The sequence below is a fragment of the Macaca fascicularis genome, chromosome 19 (genome assembly GCF_037993035.2).
Source record: "Macaca fascicularis isolate 582-1 chromosome 19, T2T-MFA8v1.1".
NCBI classification, from domain to species: domain Eukaryota; kingdom Metazoa; phylum Chordata; class Mammalia; order Primates; family Cercopithecidae; genus Macaca; species Macaca fascicularis.
Window position 1 is genome coordinate 10,049,326 of NC_088393.1, and position 26,623 is coordinate 10,075,948.

The following is a 26,623-nucleotide window of genomic DNA, read 5'->3' on the forward strand; positions in this document are numbered from 1 at the left end:
CTGAAGCTCTGGATTACCATTACACTGGTTGGATTAAGAACCACAGAAAGAATCACCAAGAAACAACAGCCTTAATGGCTGTACATGATGTAACAGAAATATTTAAATTTATACCACTCAGAATGGAACCTGGTTATGCAGCGTGTGTGTGTGTGTGTGTGTGTGTGTGTGTGTGTGTGTGTGTGTGCGGATCCCAGGGCCACATTCAGGAAGTGCCAGTGATGGTGTCAAGCACAGTAGAATATCATGATCATCCATGTTCACAGGACTTTTTTCTGTTTTCGTAGCACAAGGGCAAAATGAAGACCCAGAAACGGGTCATACTGCCAATCATAGCAGTTAACTGAGTCAGGCATATATGATTGCTTTGCCAAACAGTGGCATCAAAGACAACATTCGTGGTTCCCACCACCTCTCTGCACTGCCTGATAGTACAAGAGTTTCCACCTCTCCAGGTGAAGGGTTATGGGTCTCCCTCCATGGCCATGAAATCACGGTATCTTAAGTTACTATCTGTTAGTTCACCCTTTCTCCACTCAGACCCTTCTTCAACCCTATTTATCTGAAAAGATCAGGTTTGAAAAGAGGAACAAGAGTATTTCTACATTTTGAAACTATATCATAACCTTTACCTTGGCCAGTGTGAGCCACTACAGGTGGACCATGTCTAAGAATACGACAAACCAAAAAGAGAATCCACGCTGTTAAAACAGGATTGTCTGAATCCTGAAGGCCCACTTTAGGTCAGTTGTAACCCAGAGGATGTATAGCAACTAGAGTGGTGTTGCTATAGGAGAAAGACATACCATGCTAGGAATGAGCAGCAGGGTATGAGAAACTTCCAAAATAGTTCTATAGAACCACCCAGAAAGCCATGTCTTTGACAGGTTTCAGGGAAGGAATTCTGATGTTCCAGGCATGCTCAGTTTCTTGTAAGTGTGAATGCCCCTCATATTCACTAAAGGAAGAATATAAAAAATTACTTTCCTACATTTATTACCTTCATCAGAAGTTTTTCTCCACTGTGAAATTACAGGTAAACACCAAAGTATTTGACAAAAATACAACTTCTGAACATCTTACACAAACATATCTTACATTGAAAGGGTTTAGCTCCTTACCTCCATTGCAAGAACCCAAGGAAACAGTGAAAGTTTTTTTTTTTTTTTTTTTTTTTTTTTTGAGACAGAGTCTCGCTTGGTCACCAGGCTGGAGTGCAGTGGTGCGATCTTGGCTAACTACAACTTCTGCCTCCCTGATTCAAGCGACTCTCCTGTCTCAGCCTCTCGAGTAGCTGGGATTACAGAGGCACGCCACCACACCCAGCTTATTTTTGTATTTTTAGTAGACACGAAGTTTCACCATGTTGGCCTGGATGGTCTTGATCTCTTGACCTCCTGATTCACCTGCCTCAGCCTTCCAAAGTGCTGAGATTATAGGCATGAGCCACCGCATCTGGCCAGCGTTCTATGTTTCTAACATTGTACAGCTTCAGAGTGAACTCTTACACAGTGCACTGTCAACAGATTCCAACAGTTCTCCCACATGCCTTTAACTTTATGGAGCATCTTCAGAGTGTAAGTTCTTTCCTATCTTTGAAGTGAACAGGGACAAATGAGCACTTTGACACAGTGCTTACATTGATGTTTTCTCACCAGTGTGAATTACAATGTGACTATTAAGGCACATGCACTTCCAAAAGGATTTTCCTCATTCCTTACATAAAATGGGTTTCTTGGCAGGCACAGTGGCTCACGCCTGTAATTCTACTACTTTGATATGCCAAGGCGGGCAGATTACCTGAGGTCAGGAGTTCAAGACCAGCTTGGCCAACATGTTGAAACCCCGTCTCTACTAAAAATACAAAAAATCAGCCAGGTGCAGTGGTGTATGCCTATAATCCTAGCTACTTGAGAGGCTGAGGCAGGAGAATGGCTTGAACCCGGGAGGCAGAGGTTGCAGTGAGCCAAGATCACACCACTTCACTCCAGCCTGGGCTGCGAGACTTCATCTCAAAAAAATGGTTTCTCTCCATGGTGTTTTTACATGTTCAGTAAGATGAGAATGCCAGGTGCAGTGGCTCACACCTGTAATCCCAGCATTTTGGGAGGCCGAAGCACATGATCCAACGTGAGGTCAGGAGTTCTAGACCAGCTTGGCAAACATGGTGAAATTCTGTCTCTACCAAAAATATAAAAAATTAGTCAGGTGTGGTGGTGCATGCCTGTAATCCCAGCTATTCGGGAGGCTAAAGCAGGAGAATCGCTTGAACTTAGGAGGCGGAGGTTACAGAGAGCCAAGAATCACACCACTGCACTCCAGCCTGGTGACCAAGCGAGACTCTGTCTCAAAAAAAAAAAAAAAAAAAAAAAGAGAGAAGAACTATGTTTTCCCACACCCCTTACATTTATAGGGTTTCTCTACAGTGTGAGGTTGTACATGTCTAGAAAGATTCAAGTGTTTAGGCTTTCTCACATTCCTTACATTGACAGTGTTACTCTCTCCCGTGAATTTTTACATGTTCAGTTAGGCTTGAGGAAACAGCAAAGGTTTTTCCACATTCTTCACATCCATAGGGCTTCTCTCTAGTGTATTTTCAAATGTGCAATACGAGCTGAGAAAGAAGCAAAGGCTTTCCCACACTGGTCACATTCAAAGGATTTCTCTCCCATATGAGTTCTTAAATGTTGAATACGTCCTGAGGATGTACGGAAGGCCTTCCCACATTCCTTACATTTATAGGGCTTCTCTCCAGTGTGAATTCGCACATGATTAGTAAGATCTGAATGACAAGTGAAGACTTTCCCACAGTCCTTACATTTATAGGGTTTTATTTCAGTGCGAGTTCTTAAGCGATCATGAAAGCACAAGGAATTTCGAAAGGATTTTCCACATGTGTTACATTCAGAGGTCTTCTCTGCAGCATGAGTTTTTAAGTGTTGAGTTAGTACACAAGACCTACTGTAAGCTTTTTCACATGCATTACATTTATAGGGTTTATATCCAGCGTGAGTTCTTAAATGATCAACTAGACTGGAGGAGACAACAAAGGCTTTCCCACACTCCTTATATTCATAGGGCTTGTCTCCAGTGTGTCTTCTTCGTAAATGTTTAGTAAGGTCTGAGCGTTCTGTGAAGGCTTTTCCACATTTCTTACATTCATATGGCTTCTCTCCACTGTGTCTTCGTAAATGTTTAGTAAGGTATGAGCGCTCAGTGAAGGCTTTCCCACATTTCATACATTCATAGGGTTTCTCTCCAGCATGTGTTCGTAAATGTTTGGTAAGATATGAGCACTTAGCGAAAGTTTTCCCACATTTCTTACACTGATAGAGTCTCTCTTCTGTGTGAGTTTGCATATGAATACGAAGATAGGCAGAAGAGGTCAATGGTTTCCCACATTTGTAACACTTAAAAGGTTTCTCTCCAGTGTGAGTTCTCAAATGAGCAAAAAGAGATGAGAAAGAAACAAAGACTTTCCCACACTGGTCACAATCAAAGCGTTTCTGTCCTGTGTTACTTCTTCTATCTTCAGTAACACCTGAGGATGTACCAAAGGCCTTCCCATATTCCTTATGCTCATATGGCTTCTCTCCATTATGAACTCTCAAATGTCCAAAAAGAGATGGGTGAGAAATAAAGGCCTTCCCACAGTGTTCACATTTAAAGGTTTTCTCTCTGGCGTGACATCTTATATGTTCAATAAGGCCTGCAGATGTACCAAAGGCTTTACCACATTCCTTACACCCATAGGGCTTCTCTCCAGTGTGAGTTCGTACATGTTCAAGAAAGCCTGATGGCACAGTGAAGGTTTTGCCACAGTGCTTACATTTATAAGGTTTTATCCCAATGTGGGTTTGCACGTGATTATTAAGGTGGGTAGGATATCTAAAATCTTTTCCACATTCCTTACATTCATAGGAGTTTTTAATAATGTGTGTTTCAACATTTACAGCATGGCTTGTGGAGTGAGTAAATGCTTCCCCACATTGCTTCCATTCATAGAGTTTTTCTCCACTCTGAGTTTTCCTGTGTGCTTCAAGGTGTGACTGATGAACAAAGGCTTTCCCATAGTCAATGCATTCAAAGGATTTGTCTTGTATACACTTTCTCTGGACCTGAACATTTAAAATCAGGCTGAAAGATTTTCCACGCTTACTGAACACAGAAACTTTCCTTATGGTAGAAGTTTTATTGTACAGAGAAAGGAGGTCTTTTGCATACTGAATACATTCAGACGTGTTCTCTCTATTGTGAGTACTCACGTTGGTCTTAAGGCATGAATGTTTACAGAGGACATCTCCACATTGATTACAGTCATAGAGTTCCTCTCCATTTTGGTTTCTTGCCTGTTAACACAGGAATGAACAATAAAGGAAGCATTTCAGCAGACTTATTAATAGATACTACTCATCTAAGAAACATGATAATTATTATTTTGCCACTTTTATAACATGCATATAATTCCTACCCTTTGGATTTCCTTCAACTTCAATAATGGAACCCTACTGTAAGAATCCTATGCCATCTGCTCTAATCTTCGAAAGATTCGTATAGCTTTTCATGAAGTTATTTTAAAAACTTAAATGTCTAGTTATACATGTCACAATGAACATTCATGGGAAGTCTTAAGTACCAACCTTCACACTAGGTATGGGATCTCTCTCCAGATATTTCTCCCACGGGTGAATTGGGTGAATGCCAAGTCTCTAAAATATCTATCATTTCTGCTCATTTCTTTGTTGTTGTTGTTGTTGTTGTTTTTTGAGATGGGGTCTCACTCTGTTGCCCAGGCCTGAGTGTGCAGTGGCACGATCTCGGCTCACTACAATCTCCACCTCCTGGGTTCAAGTGATTCTTCTGCCTCAGCCTCCTGAGTAGCTGGGACTACAGGCACACACCACTACGCCCAGCTAATTTTTGTATTTTTAGTAGAGATGGGGTTTCACCATATTGGCCAGGCTGGTCTCAAACTCCTGACCTTGTGATCCGACTGCCTTGGCCTCCCAAAGTGCTGGGATTAGAAGCATGAGCCACCGTGCCTGGCCATTTCTGCTGATTTCTACAATGTAATGTCAGTCTTCTCTGAATGTGAAAAATAAACTTATTTTGTTAATCTTACCAATTGTATCCCATTTGATATTTTTAAACAAAAATTATCTTGCCAAAGGGCTGGCCCCTTGGTTTTCAGGCACATTTTCCATTCTGAAATAAAAGAGAAAAATATATATGAGAGTTTACACATGAAATGGTAGGTTAAATAAAAAGCAGATAGATTTGAGCAATTTATATATGTCTAAAATTTGGCAATCATATGGGGTCAAGTTTTAGTAGTTTTTAAAACAACTTATTCTATGAAAATTAAACACAATGGTGAACAGAAACAGTACTATTAGGGAAGGAAAAGTAGGAAAACTTAGAACAAAAGCATTAAACCATAAACATAAAGAAGGTCATTTGTTAGATAACAGGGAAGTCTGGATAGAGGCAAAGCAATGGAGGATGAAACGTTAAGATACCCCAAAACATTCAAGTCCAGTGGACTCAGCCTTCTGATTCAAAGGGCATCTTTTTTTTTTTTTTTTTTTTTTTTTTTTTTTTTTTTTGAGACGGAGTCTCACGCTGTTGCCCAGGCTGGAGTGCAGAGACGGGGTTTCACTGTGGTCTCGATCTCCTGACCTTGTGATCCGCCCGCCTCGGCCTCCCAAAGTGCTGGGATTACAGGCTTGAGCCACCGCGCCCGGCCTCAAAGGGCATCTTTTAAAACTTCATTATGCTTCCAAACATACTGAGAACTTCTCATGGACCAGGGCTGTTCTTCACAAACACTCACCTTGGAGAACTCTTGGCAATGTGCTCAACTCTTCCTCTTCCTCCAGCCAAGAGATCAGACTGGGTTTGAAGAGCTGGTAACCTGTATACAGGGAAAGATACACCAATGGAAGAGGCTCATGCAAGAAATGGCAAACTTTTCCATGAAACAGGGCCTACGTTTCTAATTAAAACAGTGAAAAGCACTTAAATTGCATACATCCCATCTTCCTGTTCTCTGAAGACACTGGTTATCTCTGACCCCTGAAATTCACATTCAAGCTTAACCCATTTCCTGTTTGCCCCAAGAAATGAGCACTAGCAGTCAGCTGCACTTTTTCTTTCTAAATGGCAAATATTAAATACAAATTTTAAAAACCACTAAAACCTTTATTAAAATAGAAACTAATGGAAGCTCAAAGAGAGATCTTGATTCTCCTGGGAAAACTCCCATACCAGTAGTTCTGAACTTTAGAGTGAATTACTCATCTGAAGACAGGGCCCCAACAGCAGACTTTCTGATTTAGTACATCAAAGGTGGAGTCTGTGTGTGTACACATATCTAAGAGAGTGATGGTGATGCTACCGATGCAAACTCCTATACAAGATTAAAACCCACTAGTACAGGAACTGTTATTTCCTATTTTATTCATGAAAAAAATTTTTTTTCAATGTGTATATATCCCACTGTATTCAGATTTGACATCACTAATCCTAGAGCACAGTAAGTACATAATTTGTATCTTGTTCCAGAAGAGGCTACAAGGGATGATGCCAGGCTTACCTACTGAGGACAGGTTCTTATAGTTTTCCAGCATCACATCACGATACAGGTTTCTCTGAGTTGGGTCCAGTAAAGTCCACTCTTCCTGGGTGAATTCCACAGCCACACTGTCAAAGGTTACCAGGTCCTAAACCATCAGACACATGCTGATTTGAGCCAAGTAACATTTCCACCAATGTTGGCTGAAGAATGAAGAAAGAGGACCCAATCCCTGTACAGGGTACCGAGTGGTCCCACTATCTACACCCCAAGGTTCAATGGCCCTAGGATCTCTTCTATCCACATTCACTCACTGTCAATTTCCTCCAGTAACATGGCTGTAACAGAACCTCTTAGACATAAACTTGTCAACCACAACTAGACTGGGAGCTTTTCTCATTTGATTCCTCTCTACTGCAATATACTCCTGAGCACATGACAAACACTTGATAAATGATGACATGGAAAAATTCCTTAAGAACAGAACACTTTCAAACCCCTTGCCATCTGTCCTGGCACCCAGAAAAATAAATACATGGTTGGCACCAGGAAAATGAACATTAATTCATAACTACAAAAATACTGAGATAATTTTCAGGGTAATTCCTCACCAATATGACAGGTATGACTTTCTGGGGAAAATTCAACTAGGGTCTGTATTTGCTTTAAGGAACAAGAGAGACAGGTCTACCTACAAGAAAATGAGTCTTTGTTGGTATCATTACTCCAATTTTAGAAGGATACAACTTTCACACTAAGTTTGGATCTCCCCAAATTCATCATTATCAGAATATCTCTCCAGAGACATTGCTCCCTCTTGAGTGAATGCTATTTCTCTCAATTATCTTTTATGCTTCTTTTCTACATACATTGGAAGTATCAATATTCTGAGTGTGAAAAATAAGAAATACCCTTTCTTAACATTACCGTTTGTATCCCATTAGAAATTTGTATTTTCCAAAAATCCTGCTGCAGTGCTGAAACACTGGTTTGATGTTTCATTGCCCGGTCTGAAAATAAACAAAAACATAAACTGAGGGTTTAAAAAAAAAAAGGTAAAATGAAAGAGTTAAAAATTATAGGCCTCATTCATATTTGTTTTTAAAATAATAAGAAAAAAAAGAAAGTTAAATTTAAACATTTAGACCATGTCAAAAATTTGGCAATAAGAATAAAGGGTCAAAATTTTAGCTAATTTGCTACAAATTGACTCATTTAAATTTAAAACTAATGTCAAACAGAAAATGTTATCAGAACAGTAGGAAAGATCTGGGCCAAGGCCATAGTTCAAAGCAAAGAACTTGAAAAACAAAATATATAGTTTCATAAGATCATACAAAGTTGGAATAGACGGAAATTTAAAGAGTATCAGAAATTGAATATTTTCTAACTTCTGAGATAAATGGCCTTAATCTTGTGAGAGAAGGTGCATCTTGAAAAGTTCCCTCATTATGTTTCTGATGGTTTGGATGTTAGTTCCCTCCAAATCTCATATGGAAATGTAACACCAAATACTGGAGGTGGGGCCTGGTGGGAGATGCTTGGATCATGGGGGCAGATCCTTCATGAATGGCTTAGCGACATCCTCAGAGTAATAAGTGAGTTCTTGTTCTGAGCTCATGTGAGACCTGGTAGTTTAAAACAGGAGTCTCCAACTCCGGGGCCATGGACCAGAACCAGGCCACACCACAGGAGGTGAGTGGCAGGGGAGCAAGTGAAGTTTCATTTGTATTTATAGCTGTTCTCCATCCCAATTGCCTCCTGAGCTCCACTTCTTGTCAGATCAGCAGCAGCATTAGATTCTCATAGAAAAGCAAACTCTATCATGAACTGTGCATGCGAGGGATTTAGCTTGCGTGCTCCTTTTGAGAATCTAATGCCTGATGATCTGTCGCTGTCTCCCATCACCCCCAGATCCCCAAATGGGACCATCTGGTTATAGGAAAACAACCTCAGGGTTCCCATTGATTCTACATTATGGTGAGTTGTATCATTATTTCTTTATTTATTACAGTGTAATAATAGTAGAAATAAAGTGCACAATAAATGTAATGCACCTGAATCACCCTGAAACCATCTCCCTGCCACCCGGTCTGTGGAAAAATTGTCTTCCAAGAAACTGGTCCCTGATGCCAAAAAAAGTTGGGGACTGCTGGTTTAAAAGACTGTGACACCACCCCCAACTTCTCTTTTACCCCCTTTCTCATCATGTAATTTGTGGGCTCCTCCTTTGCCTTCTGCCATGATTGTAAGGTTTCTGAGGCTCTCACCTGAAGCAGATGTCAGAACCATGCTTTCTGTAGAGCCTGCAGAATCATGAGCCAAAATAAACCTATTTTCTTTATAAATTACCTAGTCTCAGGTATTTCTTTCTTGCAACACAAGAACAGACTAACACAGCTTCCAACCATACTGAACTTCTCACTGACCAAGGTTATTCTTCACAAATACTCACCTTGGAGAACTCCTTGCTGCAAGGTCCTCAACTCTTCTTCTTCCAACCAAGAGATCACACTGGGTTTAAGGAGCTGAAATCCTTTACAAGAAGAAATGATACATTAATGGAAGGCAGGCCAGGCACAGTGGCTCATGCCTGTAATCCCAGCACTTTGGGAGGCTGAAGTGGGTGGATTACCTGAGGTCAGGAGTTCGAGACCAGCCTAAGATGGTGAAACCCCCGTCTCTACTAAAAATACAAAAATTAGCTGGGTGTGATGGTGTGTGCCTATAATCCCAGCTACTTGGGGGGCTGAGGCAGGAGAATCGCTTGAACCTGGGAGGCAGAGGTTGCAGTGAGTCGAGATAATGCCACTGCATTCCATCCTGGGCATCAAGAGCAAAATTCCATCTCAAAAAAAAAATTAATGGAAGAGGCTCATGCAAGAGATGATAAACCTTACATTATAGAACTATAGTTCTTAGAGAAAGCAGTGAAATTATTTCAAATGGACTAAAACTGAAAATATCTCTTCTTTCTGTGTCCCCAAAATTGGCTATCTCTAACCTCTGAAATGCAAATCCATGCTTATGTACACATTTACAAAGCAATAACCTTTCAGTCACAGAAATAAGGTATGTTGTCAAACTCCTGAATGAAGAAAAAAAACAAATAAAGTGAAACAAACAAATCCTGTATACTTGGAGAATAAAACCACACCAGTGATTCTTAATATTATAGTGTGTCAAATTGATGTGGAAGGATAGTTAAAACACAGATGACAATCCAAGTGGAGAGTTTCTGATTCAGTAGGTCAAAGGCAGAGACTAAGACTGTACATTTCTAAGGGAGTAACAGTGATGCTGTTGAAACCGGACCACACTTTGAAAACGACCACAGTAATTAAGACTTATTATGGCAGGGACAACGTCTCTGGTGAATTCAGTGTTGAACAAACCAATTCTGGAACATGGCAAGTACTCAATGTATATCTCTTCCCTAAGAGGCTACATAAAATGATGGCAGTCTTACCTACTTTGGCCACGTTCTCATAATTCTCCAGCATCACATCTCTGTATAAGTTTCTCTGAACTGGGTCCAGTAAAGTCCACTCCTCCTGGGTGAAGTCCACAGCCGTATCCTCAAAGATCAGCAAGTCCTAAACCATCACATACATGCTGACTTCAGCCAAGTAACAGATCGTTTGTAACATGCAGTGCAGTAACAGATGAAACCAATGTTCACTGAAGAATCAGTTAACAGACCCCAATGCCTGTAAAGAGTTGTGAGGTCTCTCATTATCTACCCAAAGCTTAATAATTCCAGGTGAATCTCAGGTATTCCTCTCTCTATCCTTGCTCATTCACTACTTATCAATTCCAGTTGTATGGCTTTAATGGCACATCTCAAACATGAACTTCTCATCACGAGCAGACTGTGAGTGCTTTCTCATCTTATTTCCCTCTACTAAAAGATACCCCAAAGTACACTGCATCATATACTTGATAAACAGTGATGAATGATTAGCCTTTTTTTTTTTGGAAGCAGGGTCTTGCTCTGTCACACAGGCTGGAGTACAGTGGTGTGATCATAGCTCACTGCAGCCTTGACTTACTGGGCTCATTAAGTAGCTAGGACTATAGCCATGCACCACCATACCTGGCTATTTATTTATTTATTTTGTAGAGACGATGTCTCACTATGTGCCCAGGCTGGTCTCAAATTCCTAAGATCAAGTGATAATGCCACTTCTCAGCCTCCCAAAGTGCTGAGATTACAGGTATGAGCCACTGCACCTGGCCAGGATTAGCCTTTGAGTAAAGGATGCTTTCATCTTCCTTTCCATCTGCCAGACCACTCAGCAAAATAAGAAACATATATCTGGCACCATAAGGGATGAAATTAATTAACAATTACTGAAATGCTGAAATGTTTTTCAAGGATTACCAGTATGAGAACCTCCACTCCCTGGGGAAATTCCACAAGTGACTCAGTGCTTGAGTGAGTCTTTATTTACTTAAAGAAGCTCTGGAGACACATCTGCCTAGAAGGAAATGTGTTTACCTGGTGATGCACGTATGTCATTTTGTGAAAGTATACACTTTCTGCATACCTGATAACAATTTGTCAAGAAGTAAGCCATCTTCCTTTCTGCCTCTGTCTTTTCTTCATGAAGGCAGATTGGGTTCCTATAAAGAAGACCTCCTGGAAGAGAAAGAAGGCGTAAGAACCAGACATAATCACAGTTCCAACATTCACATGCATGGAAGTTATTCCATCCTGGTTCTAAATTCTCTTATAATTCATATAAACTCACACAAATATACACTACATTCATAAAATGCCACTGCAGTTCTGTCTCACCTAGAGCAAGAAAAAGGAATTGTGAGCCAAGCTGTCGTAAGTAAAAGTATAATATCCTCATTGTACAGGTAAATAAACTTTTTTTTTTTTTTGGAGACAGGGTCTCGCTCTTGTCACCCAGGCTGGAGTGCAGTGGCATGATCTTGGCTCACTGCAAACTCCTGGGTTCACGCCATTCTCCTGCCTCAGCCTCCCAAGTAGCTGGGACTACAGGTGCCTGCCGCCACAACTGGCTAATTTTTTGTAGTTTTAGTAGAGACGGGGTTTCACCATGTTACCCAGGATGGTCTCGATCTCCTGACCTCGTGATCTGCCCACTTTGGCCTCCCAAAGTGCTGGGATTATAGGCGTGAGCCACTGCGCCCGGCCAGATAAAGAAACTTAAGACGAGAAATGTCTTTTTGTGCCCATGGTGATATAACTCACAAATGAGATTATGCAGCACCTATTCTCAAAGCACACACATAAGGGGGCTAACTCACACAATAGCCTTCTCTGGCCCACTTCAACACCTCAGAAAGGAACTACTAGCGTGAATACTAAGGCCTAGAGCACTGGACTCTATATTCTGTATGGGGTACTGATATGGGGGTGGCTCTGTGTCCCCACCCAAATCTCATCTTGAATTGTAATAATCCCCACATGTCAAGGGCAGAACCAGGTGGAGGTAACTGAATCATGGGGGCAGCTTCCCCCATGCTATTTTCATGATAATGAGCGAGTCTCACAAGATCTAATGGTGGATTTTTTTTTGTTTTTTGTTTTTTGTTTTGAAACGGAGTCTTGCTCTGTCACCCAGGCTGGAGTGCAACGGCGTGATCTCAGCTCACTGCAACCTCCGCCTCCCAGGTTCAAGCAATTCTCCTGCCTCAGCCTCCTGAGTAGCTGGGATTACAGCGCATGCCACCACACCTGGCTAACTTTTGTATTTTTAGTAGATACAGGGTTTCACACCGTGTTGGTCAGGCTGGTTCCAAACTCCTGACCTCATGATCCACCCGCCTCAGCCTCTCAAAGTGCTGGGATTACAGATGTGAGCAACCACACCCAGCCAATTTGATGGTTTTATAAGTATCTGGCATTTCCCCGGCTTGCACCCATTCTCTCCCCTGCCACTCAGTGAAGAGGTGCCTTCTGCCATTGATGTAAGTTTCCTGAGGCCTCCCCAGCCATGTGGAACTGTGAGTCAATTAAACCTCTTTTCTTTATAATTATCCAGTCTTATGTATTTTTTCACAGCAGCAAGAACAGACTAATATGGGTACCTAAAGCAGATTTTTGGAAAAACCATAGGACAAATCCATGGCTTCTATCCTGTGAGGCTGGCAGTGAAATATGTCTGGACATGCTTTTTTGTAATTCCAAGGACATGTCAGGGTAGCTTATAAATCTAAGTGGCTAACTGGCAATCTATTCCTCTTTATATAGAGTATCTGAACTCATGTAGACATCAATCATTAATCAACAAGCATTACTTATGTCATTAAATACCTTATATTAAATCTTTACTGCTGGTGATACGTGTGAAACCCACTAGAAATGGTATATGTACTGTATAAAATGAGTATTAATAACACCAACTGCATTTACTAGGGTCTATGTTAGACATTACATATATATACACATATATGTGCATATACATATACATGTATATATATGCTCACTTATCTGAACAATATCCCTATTTACTGCTGAAAAAAGTCTAAATTCAGAAAACACAAATGACTCTTCTAATATCATCTACTTAGGAAGTGGTGAACCAGGACTTGAATGCAGTCAAGTTTGTCCCTAAGTGTAATCCTCTGTGGTGGTTGTTACTCCCCTATAACGACCACCATATAAAGGACTCTGGGAATTGATATCTGGCCTGCTTAAAATGTGCTATTCTACTTTTGAATATAAAGAATTAGAACCAGAATGTCATGGTTTTACAAACAAGTCAGAACTCATTTCCAACTCTGGTTGCTTCAACAGGGTTCCAAGTAGAAACACTGAAGTTAGTGTTCTGAGCTCTACCCACTGCTCCTGCAAGAGGGCAAAAAACATGCAGAGCAGCAATGGAAAATCAGACTCTGCCCTACATTGACTAATTGATGGGTCTTCTCAGAAAATCATCTATTCTTATTATTTGTGAGTTCTCTTTTTCCTAAAACTTCTGCTTGTATTTTTATTCCTTCCTTCCTTTATGGTTCTTACAAATCAAATGAAAAACGCAGTTGAGGTCATCAATAGTAGAGAAGGAAAAGAAAAAATTATTTGAACTTGAAAACAGACTATTTAGAAATACACAAAGGAGAAAAAACAAAAATGAAGAAAAATTACAGGATTCAAGGGGCATCATCAAAAGCAAATTTTTGATTTACAGGAGTGCAAGAAGATAAGAAAGAAACAAAGAGAACACATACTTAAAGAAACAACAACAACAATGTTTCCACACTGAGGAAAATATATAAATATCCATACTCAGGAAGGGCAAACATCTCCAATCACATTCAATCCAAACAAGGCTACCCTAAGATATACTCAAACAGTCAAAACTGAAAAGCAAAGTGAGGATCTTGAAAGCAACATGAAAACAGGAAAAAAGATACAAATCACATATGAAGGAGTTCCAATAAGGTTATGAGCAGACCTGTCACCAAAGACCTTACAGGCCAGGAGAGAAGAGGATGACATATATAAACTGCTGTCAGGAAAAACAAACAAACAAAAAAACTGCTCACGAGGAATACCATACCCAGCGAAGCTGTCCTTCAGGAATGAAAAGAGATGAAGATTTTCAAAGAAAAACAAAAGCAGAGGCAGTTCATCAACACCAGACCTAACAAAAAATGCTAAAGGGAGTTCTCAAGCATAAAAAAAGGACGCTAATTAGTAACAAGAAAACAAAGCGCAAAACTGAGGTAAAAATAAGCACCTAGTTAAATTCAGAATACTCAAACACTGTAATGGTGGTTTATAAAAGAATTATATCCTTACTATGAAGGTTAAGAGATAAAAGTATTAGGAACAGTAAGAGCTAAAATAATTTGTTAAGGGATATACAATATAAAAAATGTAAATTATGATATCAAAAAAAATGAGGAGAGGTTGAGTTAAAGTATAGTTATTTTATGTGATCACAGTTATCAGCTTAAAATATCCTGCTATAAGATGTTTCATATAAGTCTTACGGTAAGCACAAAGCAAAAATGTATAGCAGACACACAAGATAAAAAAAATTAAAGAATCAAAAGTACACCAGTAGAGAAAATTATTAATCATAAAAACAGACAAACAAAGAATATAAAAAAACAACCAGAAAATTTAATGAGCCAGGTGCAGTGGCTGTTGCCACTAATCCCAGCACTTTGGAAGGTGGAGGCAGGCGGATCACTTGAGGCCAGAAGTTCAAGACTAGCCATGGTCAGCATGGTGAAACCTTGTCTCTACTAAAAATACAAAAATCAGCCAGGCATGATGGCAGGCACTTGTAATCCCAGCTACTCAGGAGGCTGAGGCATGAGAATCGCTTGAACGAGGCAGGGGAATCGCTTGAACCCGGCAGGCAACAGTTGCAGTGAGCCAAGATCACGCCAAGATCACACAACTGTACTCCAGCCTGGGCTTTTTTTTTCCAAGGTAGGTACTTACCTACAACGATTACCCTGAATGCACACATACTAAATTGTCCAATTCAAAGACAGAATGGCCAAGTGGATTAAAAAAACAAACAAAGACACAAATGATATGTTGTTTACAAGGGACTCACTTCACCCTTAAGGACATACATAAATTAGAAACAAAAGGACGAGGGAAAAAAACACTGCACGCAGACAGAAACCAAAAGACAGGTAGGTTAAGTATTACTTATATCAGACAAAGTAAACTTTAAGTCAAAAACCATAACAGGACACAAAGGTCGTTATATGATAATAAAGGGATCTACTCATCGGTAAGAATAGTTATAAATATACAACTGGCCATCTGAATTCATGGGTACCACATCTCCACTTATTAGGGTAGATTCAACCTGCTATGGATTGAAAATATCCAGAAAAAAAAAAATGCATGGGTCCAACTGTATTATGCATGTGCAGATATTTTCCCTTCTCATTATTCCCCAAATAATACAGCAAAACAACTATTTACATAGCATTTACTTTAAGTATTACAGTAATCTAAAGATGTTTTAAAGTATATGAGAGGATGCACATGATTTTCAAACAAATACAACATCATTTTATAAGAGACTTGAACACGCCTAAATTTTGGTATCCATAGGTGGGGGAGGGGTTACAGGAAGGGGGATTATCCTGAAACAAATCCCCCATAGATTCCAAAGGATGACTACATATGCCAACAACAACAGAGTACATAAATATATAAAGCAAATTAATAATAGATCTGAAGACAGAGATTGCGATAAAATAATGGGGGACTTTAATACTCTTACTTTCAACAATGAACAGACCATTCAGACAGAAAATCAATGAAGAAACATTAGACTAGAACTACACTTTAGACCAAAACAATCTAACAACATACACAGAACATTCCATCCAACAGCAGCAAAATACATTCTTCTCAAGTGCACACAGAACATCATCCAAGATAGATCATATGTTAGGCCACAAAACAACAACAAAGCAAGTCTTAACAAATTTAAGAAGGTTAAAACCATATCAAATATCTTTTCTGACTACAGCTGTATGAAAATAGAAATCAATAATAGGAAGAAAATTAGAAAATTCACAAATAAGTGGAAACGAAGTAACACACACCTGAACAAGCAAAGGATTTAAGAGGGCAATTAATAGCAATAAATGCCTATATGAAAAAAGAAAATCACAAGTAAACACCCTAACACTCTACCTTGAGGACTTAGAGGAACAACAAGAACTAAGCTCAAAGTTAGTAGAAGGAAGGCAATAATAAAGACCAGAACTGAAATAAACGAAACTAGAAAAACAACACAAAAAATAAAGGAACTGAAAAGTTTTCTGAAAAGATGAACAAACCTTTAGGTAGACTAAGGAATGAAGAGAAAAAAAAAAGGCTGGGCACAGTGGTTCACATCTGCAATCGCAGCACTTTGGGAGGCTGAGGTAAAAGGATCACTTGAGCCCAGGAGTTCAAGGCCAGTCTGAGCAACATAGCAAGGTCCTTATCTATACAAAAAATGTTTTAAAAAATAGCTGGGGCTGGGCATGGTGGCTCACACCTGTAATCTCACCATTTTAGGAGGCCAAGATGGGCAGACTGCTTGAGCTCAGGAGTCCGAGACCAGCCTAGGCAACACAGTAAAATCCTCTCTACAAAAAATACAAAAATTAGTTGGGTGTGGTAGTGCATGCCTGTAGTCCCAGCTATTCAGGAGGCTGAGGTAGAAGGATAGCTTGAGCCCAGGAGAGAGAGGCTGCAGTGACCCGAGATCATGCCACTGCACTCCACCTGAGCAATACAGCCAGAGCTTATCTCAAAAAAAAAAAAAAAAAAAAAAAAAAAAAGGGCCTCAGAAATAACACCACCCATCTACAACCACCTGATCTTTGACAAACCTGACAAAAACAAGAAATGGGGAAACGATTCCCTATCCCAGCACCTAATAAATGGTGCTGGGAAAATCTGCTAGCCATATGTAGAAAGCTGAAACTGGATCCCTTCCCTACACCTTATACAAAAATTAATTCAAGATGGATTAAAGACTTAAATGTTAGACCTAAAACCATAAAAACCCTAGAAGAAAACTTAGGCAATACCATTCAGGACACAGGCATGGGCAAGGACTTCATGACTAAAACACCAAAAGCAATGGCAACAAAAGCCAAAATAGACAAATGGGATCTAATTAAACTAAAGAGCTTCTGCACAGCAAAAGAAACTACCATCAGAGTGAACAGGCAACCTACAGAAGGGGAGAAAAGTTTTGCAATCTAACCATCTTACAAAGGGCTAATATCCAGAATCTACAAAGAACTTAAACAAATTTACAAGAAAAAAAATCAAACAACTCCATCAAAAAGTGGGCAAAGGATATGAACACACACTTTTCAAAAGAAGACATTTATGCAGCCAACAGACACATGAAAAAAATGCTCATCATCACTGGTCATCAGAGAAATGCAAATTAAAACCACAATGAGATACCATCTTACACCAGTTAGAACGGCAATCATTAAAAAGTCAGGAAACAACAGGTGCTGGAGAGGATGTGGAGAAATAGGAACACTTCTACACTGTTGGTGGGACTGTAAACTAGTTCAACCATTGTGGAAGACAGTGTGGCGATTCCTCAAGGATCTAGAACTATAAAAACCATTTGACCCAGCCATCCCATTATTGGGTATATACCCAAAGGATTATAAATCATGATGCTATGAACACACATGTACACGTATGTTTATTGCGGCACTATTCACAATAGCAAAGACTTGGAACCAACCCAAATGTCCATCAATGATAGACTGGATTAAGAAAACGTGGCACATATACACCATGGAATACTATGCAGCCACAAAAAAGGATGAGTTCATGTCCTTTGTAGGGACAAGGATGCAGCTGGAAACCATCATTCTCAGCAAACTATCACAAGGACAGAAAACCAAACACCTCATGTTCTCACTCATAGGTGAGAATTGAACAATGAGAACACTTGGACACAGGGTGAGGAACATCACACACTGGAGCCTGTTGTGGGGTGGGAGGATGGGGGAGGGATAGCATTAGGAGAAATACCTAATGTAAATGATGAGTTAATGGTGCAGCAAACCAACATGGCACACGTATACACACGTAACAAACCTGCATGTTGTGCACATGTACCCTAGAACTTAAAGTATGATAAAAATAAACGAATGAGTGAAAGAAAGAAAGAAAGAAAGAAAGAAAGAAAGAAAGAAAGAAAGAAAGAAAGAAAGAAAGAAAGAAAGCAAGCAAGCCAGCCAAGTAGGCATGGTAGCACAAATCTATAGTCCTAGCTACTCAGGAGGCTGAGGTGGGAGGATCACTTGAGACCAGGAGGTCAAGGCTGCAGCGAGCCATGATTGCAGCACTGCACTCCAGCACAGGCAAGAGCAAGACCTTTTCTCAAAAAGAAATTAAAAAAGAACACTCAAAATCAGATATGAGAGAGGAAACATTACAACTGTTAACTACAGAAATATGAAGGATTGTGAGACTACTTGGAACAATTACATGCCAACAAACTGGATAACCTAGCAGAGATGTACAAATTTCTAGACACACACAACCTACCAAACACTAAATACTAAAAAGGAGAAAATCTGAACAGACCAATAATGAAGAAGGAGACCGAATCACTAACTAAAAACCTCCCATCAAACACACACCAAAAGGACTTGACTGCTTCGTGGTTGAATTACATAAGACATCTAAGAATATCTAAACCAACCCTTCTGAAATTAGTCCAAAAAACTGAAGAAGGATACTACAAAGCAACTTACAGGCCAATATCTCGAATGTATACAGATGCAAAAATCCTCAACAAAATACTAGCAAGCTGAATTCAACAGTACATTAAAATTATCATTCATAATGGTCAAGTAGGATTTACCCCTGGAATGCATGGACGGTTCAACATATGCAAATCAATGTGGTTAGTACCACATTAACAGAATTAAGTATAAGAACCATATGATCTTGTCAACAGATGCAGAAAAAGGATGAGACCACACCACTGCACTCCAGCCTGGACGACAGAGCAAGACTACATCTCAAAAAGAAGAAAAAAAAAAAAAGGTGCTGAAGAACATTAACCAAAAGATTTTTTTTTTTTTTTTTTTGAGACAAAGTCTCACTCTGTCACCTAGGCTAGAGGGCAATAGTGTGATCTCAGCTCACTGCAACCTCCACCTCCCAGGTTCAAGCAATTCTCATGCCTCAGTCTCCCTAGTAGCTGGGATGACAGGCGTGCACTACCACACCCAGCTAATTTTTGTATTTTTGTAGAGACAGGGTTTTGCCATGTTGGCCACACTGGTCTTGAACTCCTGGCCTCAAGTGATCCGCCTGCCTCAATCTCCCAAAGTACTGGGATTACAGGCATGAGCCACCAAGCCCAGCCCCAAAAGATTTGTAACGTCAAATAAGTTGAGAAACATGCTCAAGTATCTTAGGGGGAGAGGGATCAAGTACTCCTTCCATTCATTTTTTTAAAAAACATTGAGCTCCCATTTTCCATGAAAGGCATCTGCCATAACCCATGGACCTGGCAGGGGCAGGGAGCATCAGCACTAAACCAGAATAGCATCGCAACATAGGAGGCACTTAGCAAGGTGTAGTTGGTGCAAATATACAAAAGAGGAGCGCAATTCTATTGCCAGGGTCCCTTCTTCAAATCAGTCACTTGTATGTGTGCTAAGAAATGCCCAATTCACATGAACAAATGACTCCAGATCCTGGAGAATAACAGTATAATCACCCCTCTTCCTGGGATCATGGTTGGTAAGCAGTATCCTGGGGTGCATCACTGGTACTAGCACAGGCTCCAAACTTCATGACAAAGACTCCAGGCCAACACTTGGAAGGGACAACACAAAGCATGGCACAGCAATACACATAAACTTCAACAAGACAGGCAGCCTTCCCAAATGGTACCGAGTGGAAAGTAAAGTTCCTCTTCAAAGTTTCCCTTCTTGTTAAAGAATAAATCATAAGTGTTAGAAATAATATTTTCTTTTAGGCAGGGTGCCGTGGCTCATGCCTGTAATCCCAGCACTTTCGGAGGCTGAGGCAGGTGGATCACCTTGAGGGAAGAGCGAGATCCTCTCATATCGTTTTATATTGTTTTATACTCAGTACCTGTTTTAAGAAGAAACAAGGAAGTGAAACCAAAGGCAGGCAGCCCAGCACCAGACACCAGACCCAAAACCAGACCCAAAACCAGGCTTGGGCCTGCCTGGCCTGAACCTAGTAGTTAAAAATCAACTCATGGCCGGGCGCGGTGGCTCAAGCCTGTAATCCCAGCACTTTGGGAGGCCGAGACGGGTGGATCACGAGGTCAGGAGATCGAGACTATCCTGGCTAACATGGTGAAACCCCGTCTCTACTAAAAATACAAAAAACTAGCCGGGCGTGGTGGCGGGCGCCTGTAGTCTCAGCTACTTGGGAGGCTGAGGCGGGAGAATGGCGTGAACCCGGGAGGCGGAGCTTGCAGTCAGCCGAGATCACGCCACTGCACTCCAGCCTGGGAGACACAGCGAGACTCCGTCTCAAAAAAAAAAAAAAAAAAAATCAACTCATGACTTAGCAACCGATGTTATCTATAGATTACAGACACTGTGTGGAAGAACACTGTGAAACTCCCTGCTCTGTTTTGTTTCACTCTGACTACCAGTGCATGAAGCCCCTGTCACGTACCCGCTAGATTGCTCAATCAATCACGACCCTTTCATATGAAATCTTTAGTGTTGTGAGCCCTTAAAAGGGATAGAAATTGTGCACTGAGGGAGCTCGGATTTTAAGATGGTAGCTTGCCGATGCTCCCAGCTGAATAAAGCCCTTCCTTCCAAAACTCGGTGTCTGAGGGGTTTTGTCTGCGGCTCGTCCTGCTACAACCTGAGGTCAGGAGTTCTAAACCAGCCTGGTCAATATGGCAAAACCCCATCTCTAGTAAATACACAAAAATGAGCCAAGTGTAGTGGCAGGCGCCTATAATCCCAGATACTTGGGAGACTGAGGCAGGAGAATCACTTGAACCCAGGAGGTGGAGGTTGCAGTGAGCCGAGATCATGCCACCGTACTCTAGCCTGGGCAACAAGAGTGAGACTCTGTCTCAAAAAACAAAAAAGAAATAACAGTTTCTTTTAAAGATTAACTTCCTTCACGCCTCCTTTCTTTGTGCTAATAACTCTTTGTTAGGCCCTATCCTATGTAGCCGTTAGATATAAGGAAATGAGTACATTCTATGTCCTTGTACTTTAACCAAGATATTTGTTCTAGACATGCTCAGGCATGTCCCAACTCACAGCTTATGCCCCTTCCTTATTTGGAAATGTTATTACTTCTCTAAGTCTTTTCATAAGCAACTTCCTCTTTTCCTTTGTTCTCCCTTGCCTTTACCTTTAGGAAAGTTTTACGTTATTAGCCAGTCAGGTTTAGCTTAGATTGTGCAGTCCAGCTCCAGCCAATAAAGACAGGACACAGTAGCAGGGAAAAGCTCCATAAGGGATAAAAATTGCTTCCCTCCTTCGTTTGTGTGTCCTGTCACCATTGTTCCGTCTGTGAGGAGCACCCTTTCTGCAGAAAGCAAAATTGCCTTGCTGAGAAAATTCTTTGTCTGAGCGCTAGTTCTTCTCAGCACTGAGGAACAAGCATTTCTAGAGTAATAAGTGTTTTACTTATACAATCAGCAAGCCACGAAAGGTCAAAGGGCACTTACAAGAGACTTTCCACCCCAGTTCAAAGTGATCTCATCCTTTTCGCCAACTGTGTTGTAAATGGGGCACTAAGTCACTTTTATGGGATCTTTCAGGATCCCTCCAAAACACTTGCAATTACACTTGGAGAGGCTCATGAAATTAAAGGATTTATTACACTCATAGCTCCTAGAGAGGGAGGCATGCCATGCCATGCAGGGGGCCATGCTGGAGGAGGACCAAAGCAGGAGGCTCTGAAAAGCAGGTAGGGAGCTGAGAGAGAAGCCTCCCTTGAGGGCAATTGCCTTTACTGGGGCTTGAGGTATAGTACTAAAGCAAAAGGCATTAGATAGCATTGGTGCATTTGAATGTTACTAGGTCATAGTCAGGGGAGGGCCAACAGAAGAACTTATAGCATAAGTACCTTATCATACTGGTACATCTTGTCACTTGAGCAGGGAGTTCACAGCCTGCTTGTTAGAATGCTAAGGCATCAAGAAAATACGAATTTTTAAAAATGTATAATGTATTCAGGGAAGAATGACAATATGGAACCTGGAATGAAGACATCTGGTTGGATCCAGATGAAAGACATGATCTTAAACCCCTGTTATGATCTGGATGTGGTCTGTCCCCATCACAACTCCTATTGAGGCTTGGTCCTCAATATCACAGCACTGGGAGAAGGGGCCTAATGAGATGTTTGGGTCATGGGGGTAGAGCCTACATAAACTGATTAATGCTGTCAGGCAGAAGTGAATTTTAGCTCACACAGAACTGGATTAGTGCCCACAGGAGCTAATTGTTATAAAGCAAGGCTGCTGTTTGTGTTTGGTCCCTTTTGCACAAGCCTGCTTCCTCTTCTGCCTCTCCACCATGTTTTGCTGCAGCATGTGAGCCTCATCAGAAGCAGGGGAGATGCTGGGGCCATGCTCTTGGACTTTCCAGTCACTAGAATCCTGAGCCAAAGAAACCTCTTTTCTTTATAAATTACTCAGGTATTATATCATAGCAACAAAAAAGAGACTAACACAACCTAAGACACTTTGAGCCTCCCTTATCAGGGATATAGCTTGCCTTTTGGTTTCTGAGGAGAAAGCCTTCTGCTTGAAATTTGTGACAATCTCATTTGGTCCAGATACTTTGGAAGGTAATATATATACTCCTCAAGACCCACACCATGATCACTTATTTTTATCACTAGAGTCTTAACTAGTCCAAAATCCAGGGGCAAAGATATACAACATAATGCATGAGAAAAAAGCTCACACAACAAAAAAATTCCAACTCTGATAACATATCACAAGAAAACAAGGGAACATATATGGGACGGATTCTAAGGGTATTAGATCAAGAAGGTTAAAATGTAACATTAGATAGGCCCAAATTCATTGATATGGAACACTGATATGGTTTGGATCTGTGTCCCCACCAAATCTAATGTCGAACGGCAGTCCCCAGTGCTGGAGGTGAGGTCTGGTGAGAGATGACAGGATCATGGGGGCAGATTTCTCATGAATGGTTTAGCACCATCTCCTTTCATACTGTTCTCATGAACTGGCCATTTAAAAGTGTACAGCACCTCCCATCATTCTCCCTTGCTCCTGGCTCCTGCCATATAAGATGTACCTACTTCTGCTTCACCCTCTGCCATGACTGAAAACTTCCAGAGGCCTCCCCAGATGGAGAAGTCACTATGCTTCCTGTACAGCCTGCAGAACTATGAGCCAATTAAACTTTCTTTTTCATTCTCCAATTTAAAACTTTTAATTAAAAAAATAAACTTTAATGTTGAAAATGCAAACTTGGGGAGGGCAGAAAGATCACACACAAGGCTACCACTTCACACTTAGAGGGTTGCACAGTAGCTCGACAGAGGCGCTCCTCACTTCCCAGACAGTGGGGCGGCCGGGCAGAAGTGCTCCTCGCTTCCCAGATGGCGGGGCAGCCGGGCAGAGGCACTCCTCACTTCCTAGATGGTGCAGTGACCAGGCAGAGTCACTCCTCACTTCCTAGACTGGGTGGCGGCCAGGCAGAGGTGCTTCTCACTTCCCAGACAGGGCGCAGCCAGGCAGAGGCGCTCCTCACTTCCCAGACAGGGCGGCGGCTAGGCAGAGGCGCTCCTCACTTCCCAGACGGTGAACAGCCAGACGGAGAGGCTCCTCACTTTCCAGACAGTGGGGCAACGGGCAGAGGCACTCATCACTTGCCAGATGGGGCAGCGGCTAGGTAGAGGCGCTCTTTACTTCCCAGACAGTTGGGCGGCTGGGAACTTCTTTATAAATTACCCAGTCTCATGTATTTCTTTATAGCAATGTGAGAATAGCCTAATACAGGTACTTACTAGACATTTTGAATTTTACATATTAGCTAATGGACCACAGCATGATTCTAATAGCTAAACTGGTTAGATGACTGAAACTTGTACTCATGACCTAGCTAAATGGGTTAATATGTAAGAGCTTCCCTGGCTAACACAAAGGAAGGAATCCTGGACACATAGGAAGGTTGCACTGGATTTATCACATGTGATCTGCACAGCTTCCCTTCTTCAACCTACATTGAGGGCCCAGAAGACACCCTCTTCACAAAGCCATTCAGAAATAGGTAACTGAAGGGAGTACCTCCATTCTTGAAAAGTTCTGTTTATTCTCTTTTATACATTTGTTAAGACTATAGGAGATACAATCACTGAGATGAGTTCCCTGTTTCAATGGGGATGATGACAACCTTGAGTGCCAAAAATCAAGTGGGTAGCACTTAACTATCCAAGACAACGAGGCTACATCGAATGTCAAGGGCACACTGAATGTACCAATAATTGGAATGCTTTGGCCTGCAGAGATCATTGATGTTAGCAAACTGATCACATTTCGTCCCTAGGATGAAACCGATAAGCACCCTACTACAACAGGGATTAATAAGTCTTGTTGTAATGCGACATATAATAAATGTTATACTTTGTGAGCCACAGTCTCTGTTACAAATACTCAACTCTGCCCTTGTAGTATGAAAGAAGCCTCAGAAAATATGTAAACAGATGAATATGGTTGTTCTGTTCCAATTATAATTTACAAAAACACGTTGAAGACTAGCCATAGTTTGCCAATGTGAGTCTTGGAATATTGCTTGATCTATGTAACAAGAAATCTCAAGTCTAATGGCCAAAAACCTGATAAGAGTCACCACAGGAGAGATTCACAGCCTCTCATCAAATCACCAGACCTAGGTAACACACCACTCAGGATTGTGCAGAAGTCACATGGACTTTGGAGAATTACGGGGGACTATCATAACTTATATCAATTCTCCTGTTTTCCATCAAAATAGAGTCTTCAGAGGTTTTGATATTACACAAAACTTTGCAACACTCCATCACATTGATAACATTTTGTATATTAGATCCCATGAACAGGAAACAGTAAATAGTTTGGATACCTTTACAGGCTACAAAGTAGAGGATGGGAGATTCAAGAGCCAGCTAAATCAACAAACTTGGTTTTGTTTTGTTTTGTTGAGACAGCGTCTTGCTCTGTTGCCCAGGCTGGAGTGCAGTGGTGTGATCATGACTCACCATAACCTCCACCTCCTAAGCTCAAGTGATCCACCTCAGCCTCCCAAGCATCTGGGATGACAGGTGTATACTACCACGCCAGGTAATTTTTTTTTTCTTTTAACCTTTTTTTGGTAGAGATGGGATCTTACTACCTTGGCCAGGCTGGTCTTGAACCCCTGGCCTCAAGCAATCTGCCTGCCTCGGCCTCCCGAAGTGTAAGAGTTACAGGCCTGAGCCACCATGCCCCATCCAATCAACAAAGATTTGAGGGTTCAGTTGTCTAGACTATATCAAGATATCCCCTCCAAGGTGTCACTCCTAATCAATGCTCCCCAAAATTAGGTGCAACACTTGGCAGACCTATATGATTCTTGGCCAGGCACAGTGGCTCACGCCTGTAATCCCAGCACTTTGGGAGGCCGAAGTGGGCAGATCACGAGGTCAGGAGATTGAGATTATCCTGGCTAACATGGTGAAACCCCATCTCTACTAAAAATACAAAAAATTAGCTGGGCGTGGTGGCACACGTCTGTAGTCTCAGCCACTCAGGAGGCTGAGGCAGGAGAATCACTTGGATCCGGGAGGCAGAGGCTGCAGTGAGCTGAGACTGCACCACTGTGCTCCAGCCTGGGCGACAGAGCAAGACTCCGTCTAAAAAAATAAAAGTAAATAAAATAAAATTCTTTAGACAGCATATACCACATTTCAATGTGCTTCAACCCATCTACAGAGTTGGTCATAATGCTTACAAGTGAGTGAACACCAAGTGATTGCAGTGCACCAAGCTCAGGCTGCAGTACAAGATTTGTAATCACTTGGTCAAAATAATCCACCAGATACAATGATACTCAAAGTATCCATAGTAAATAACAGTTGCTGGAAGCCTCTAGCAAGCACCAGTAGGAAAATCACAGCAGTAGTTCAGAATAAATATATTCCTTCTTCTGCAGGAAACTAGTCTCCTTTTGAGTAAATAATTACCACTGGGTTCAACATATAAGTTGTACATGGTACATCAAGTGACCAAGTGGCCTGAGCTATCTACCATGAACTTGAGGTTGTCTGACCCACAAAACCCCAAGTCTGGGGCAAATACAGCAGCAATCTTTCAACAAATGGAAATGGCACAGAAGACACTGAGCTCTAGAAGTTTCAGCGAGTACAAGTAAACTGCATCAACAAATGGCAAAGACTCAACACAAGCTCCATTCGCACTGCCTCATTTCCCTCAATCCATGCCTGTGGCTTCCTGAGGTATTTCTTATGCCTATCTGAGACAAGGCTTGTTTACAGATGTGTCTGCACAATATGCTAGCACCATCCAAAAGTGGGAG

The 26,623-nt window shown here is 41.3% G+C and overlaps 1 protein-coding gene across 2 annotated transcripts in view; it reads right to left on the reverse strand.

Annotated features, from left to right (window-relative positions):
* Positions 1 to 2,560: 2,560 nt before the first annotated feature.
* Positions 2,561 to 26,623, reverse strand: part of ZNF560 (zinc finger protein 560) — a 35,208-nt gene continuing 11,145 nt past the window's right edge. The window contains exons 3-10 of one of the 2 annotated variants that reach the window (XM_005587893.5): positions 11,125 to 11,216; positions 10,044 to 10,170; positions 9,030 to 9,110; positions 7,502 to 7,584; positions 6,596 to 6,722; positions 5,834 to 5,914; positions 5,123 to 5,205; positions 2,561 to 4,349 (exon numbers count right to left, since the gene is read on the reverse strand). In XM_005587893.5, the coding sequence (XP_005587950.3) occupies positions 2,586 to 4,349; positions 5,123 to 5,205; positions 5,834 to 5,914; positions 6,596 to 6,722; positions 7,502 to 7,584; positions 9,030 to 9,110; positions 10,044 to 10,170; positions 11,125 to 11,154 (2,376 nt within the window). In that variant the 5' untranslated portion in view covers positions 11,155 to 11,216 and the 3' untranslated portion in view covers positions 2,561 to 2,585. Of the gene's footprint in view, positions 4,350 to 5,122; positions 5,206 to 5,833; positions 5,915 to 6,595; positions 6,723 to 7,501; positions 7,585 to 9,029; positions 9,111 to 10,043; positions 10,173 to 11,124; positions 11,217 to 26,623 lie in introns of those variants that run through there. The other variant, XM_015440890.4, reaches the window with a different exon arrangement.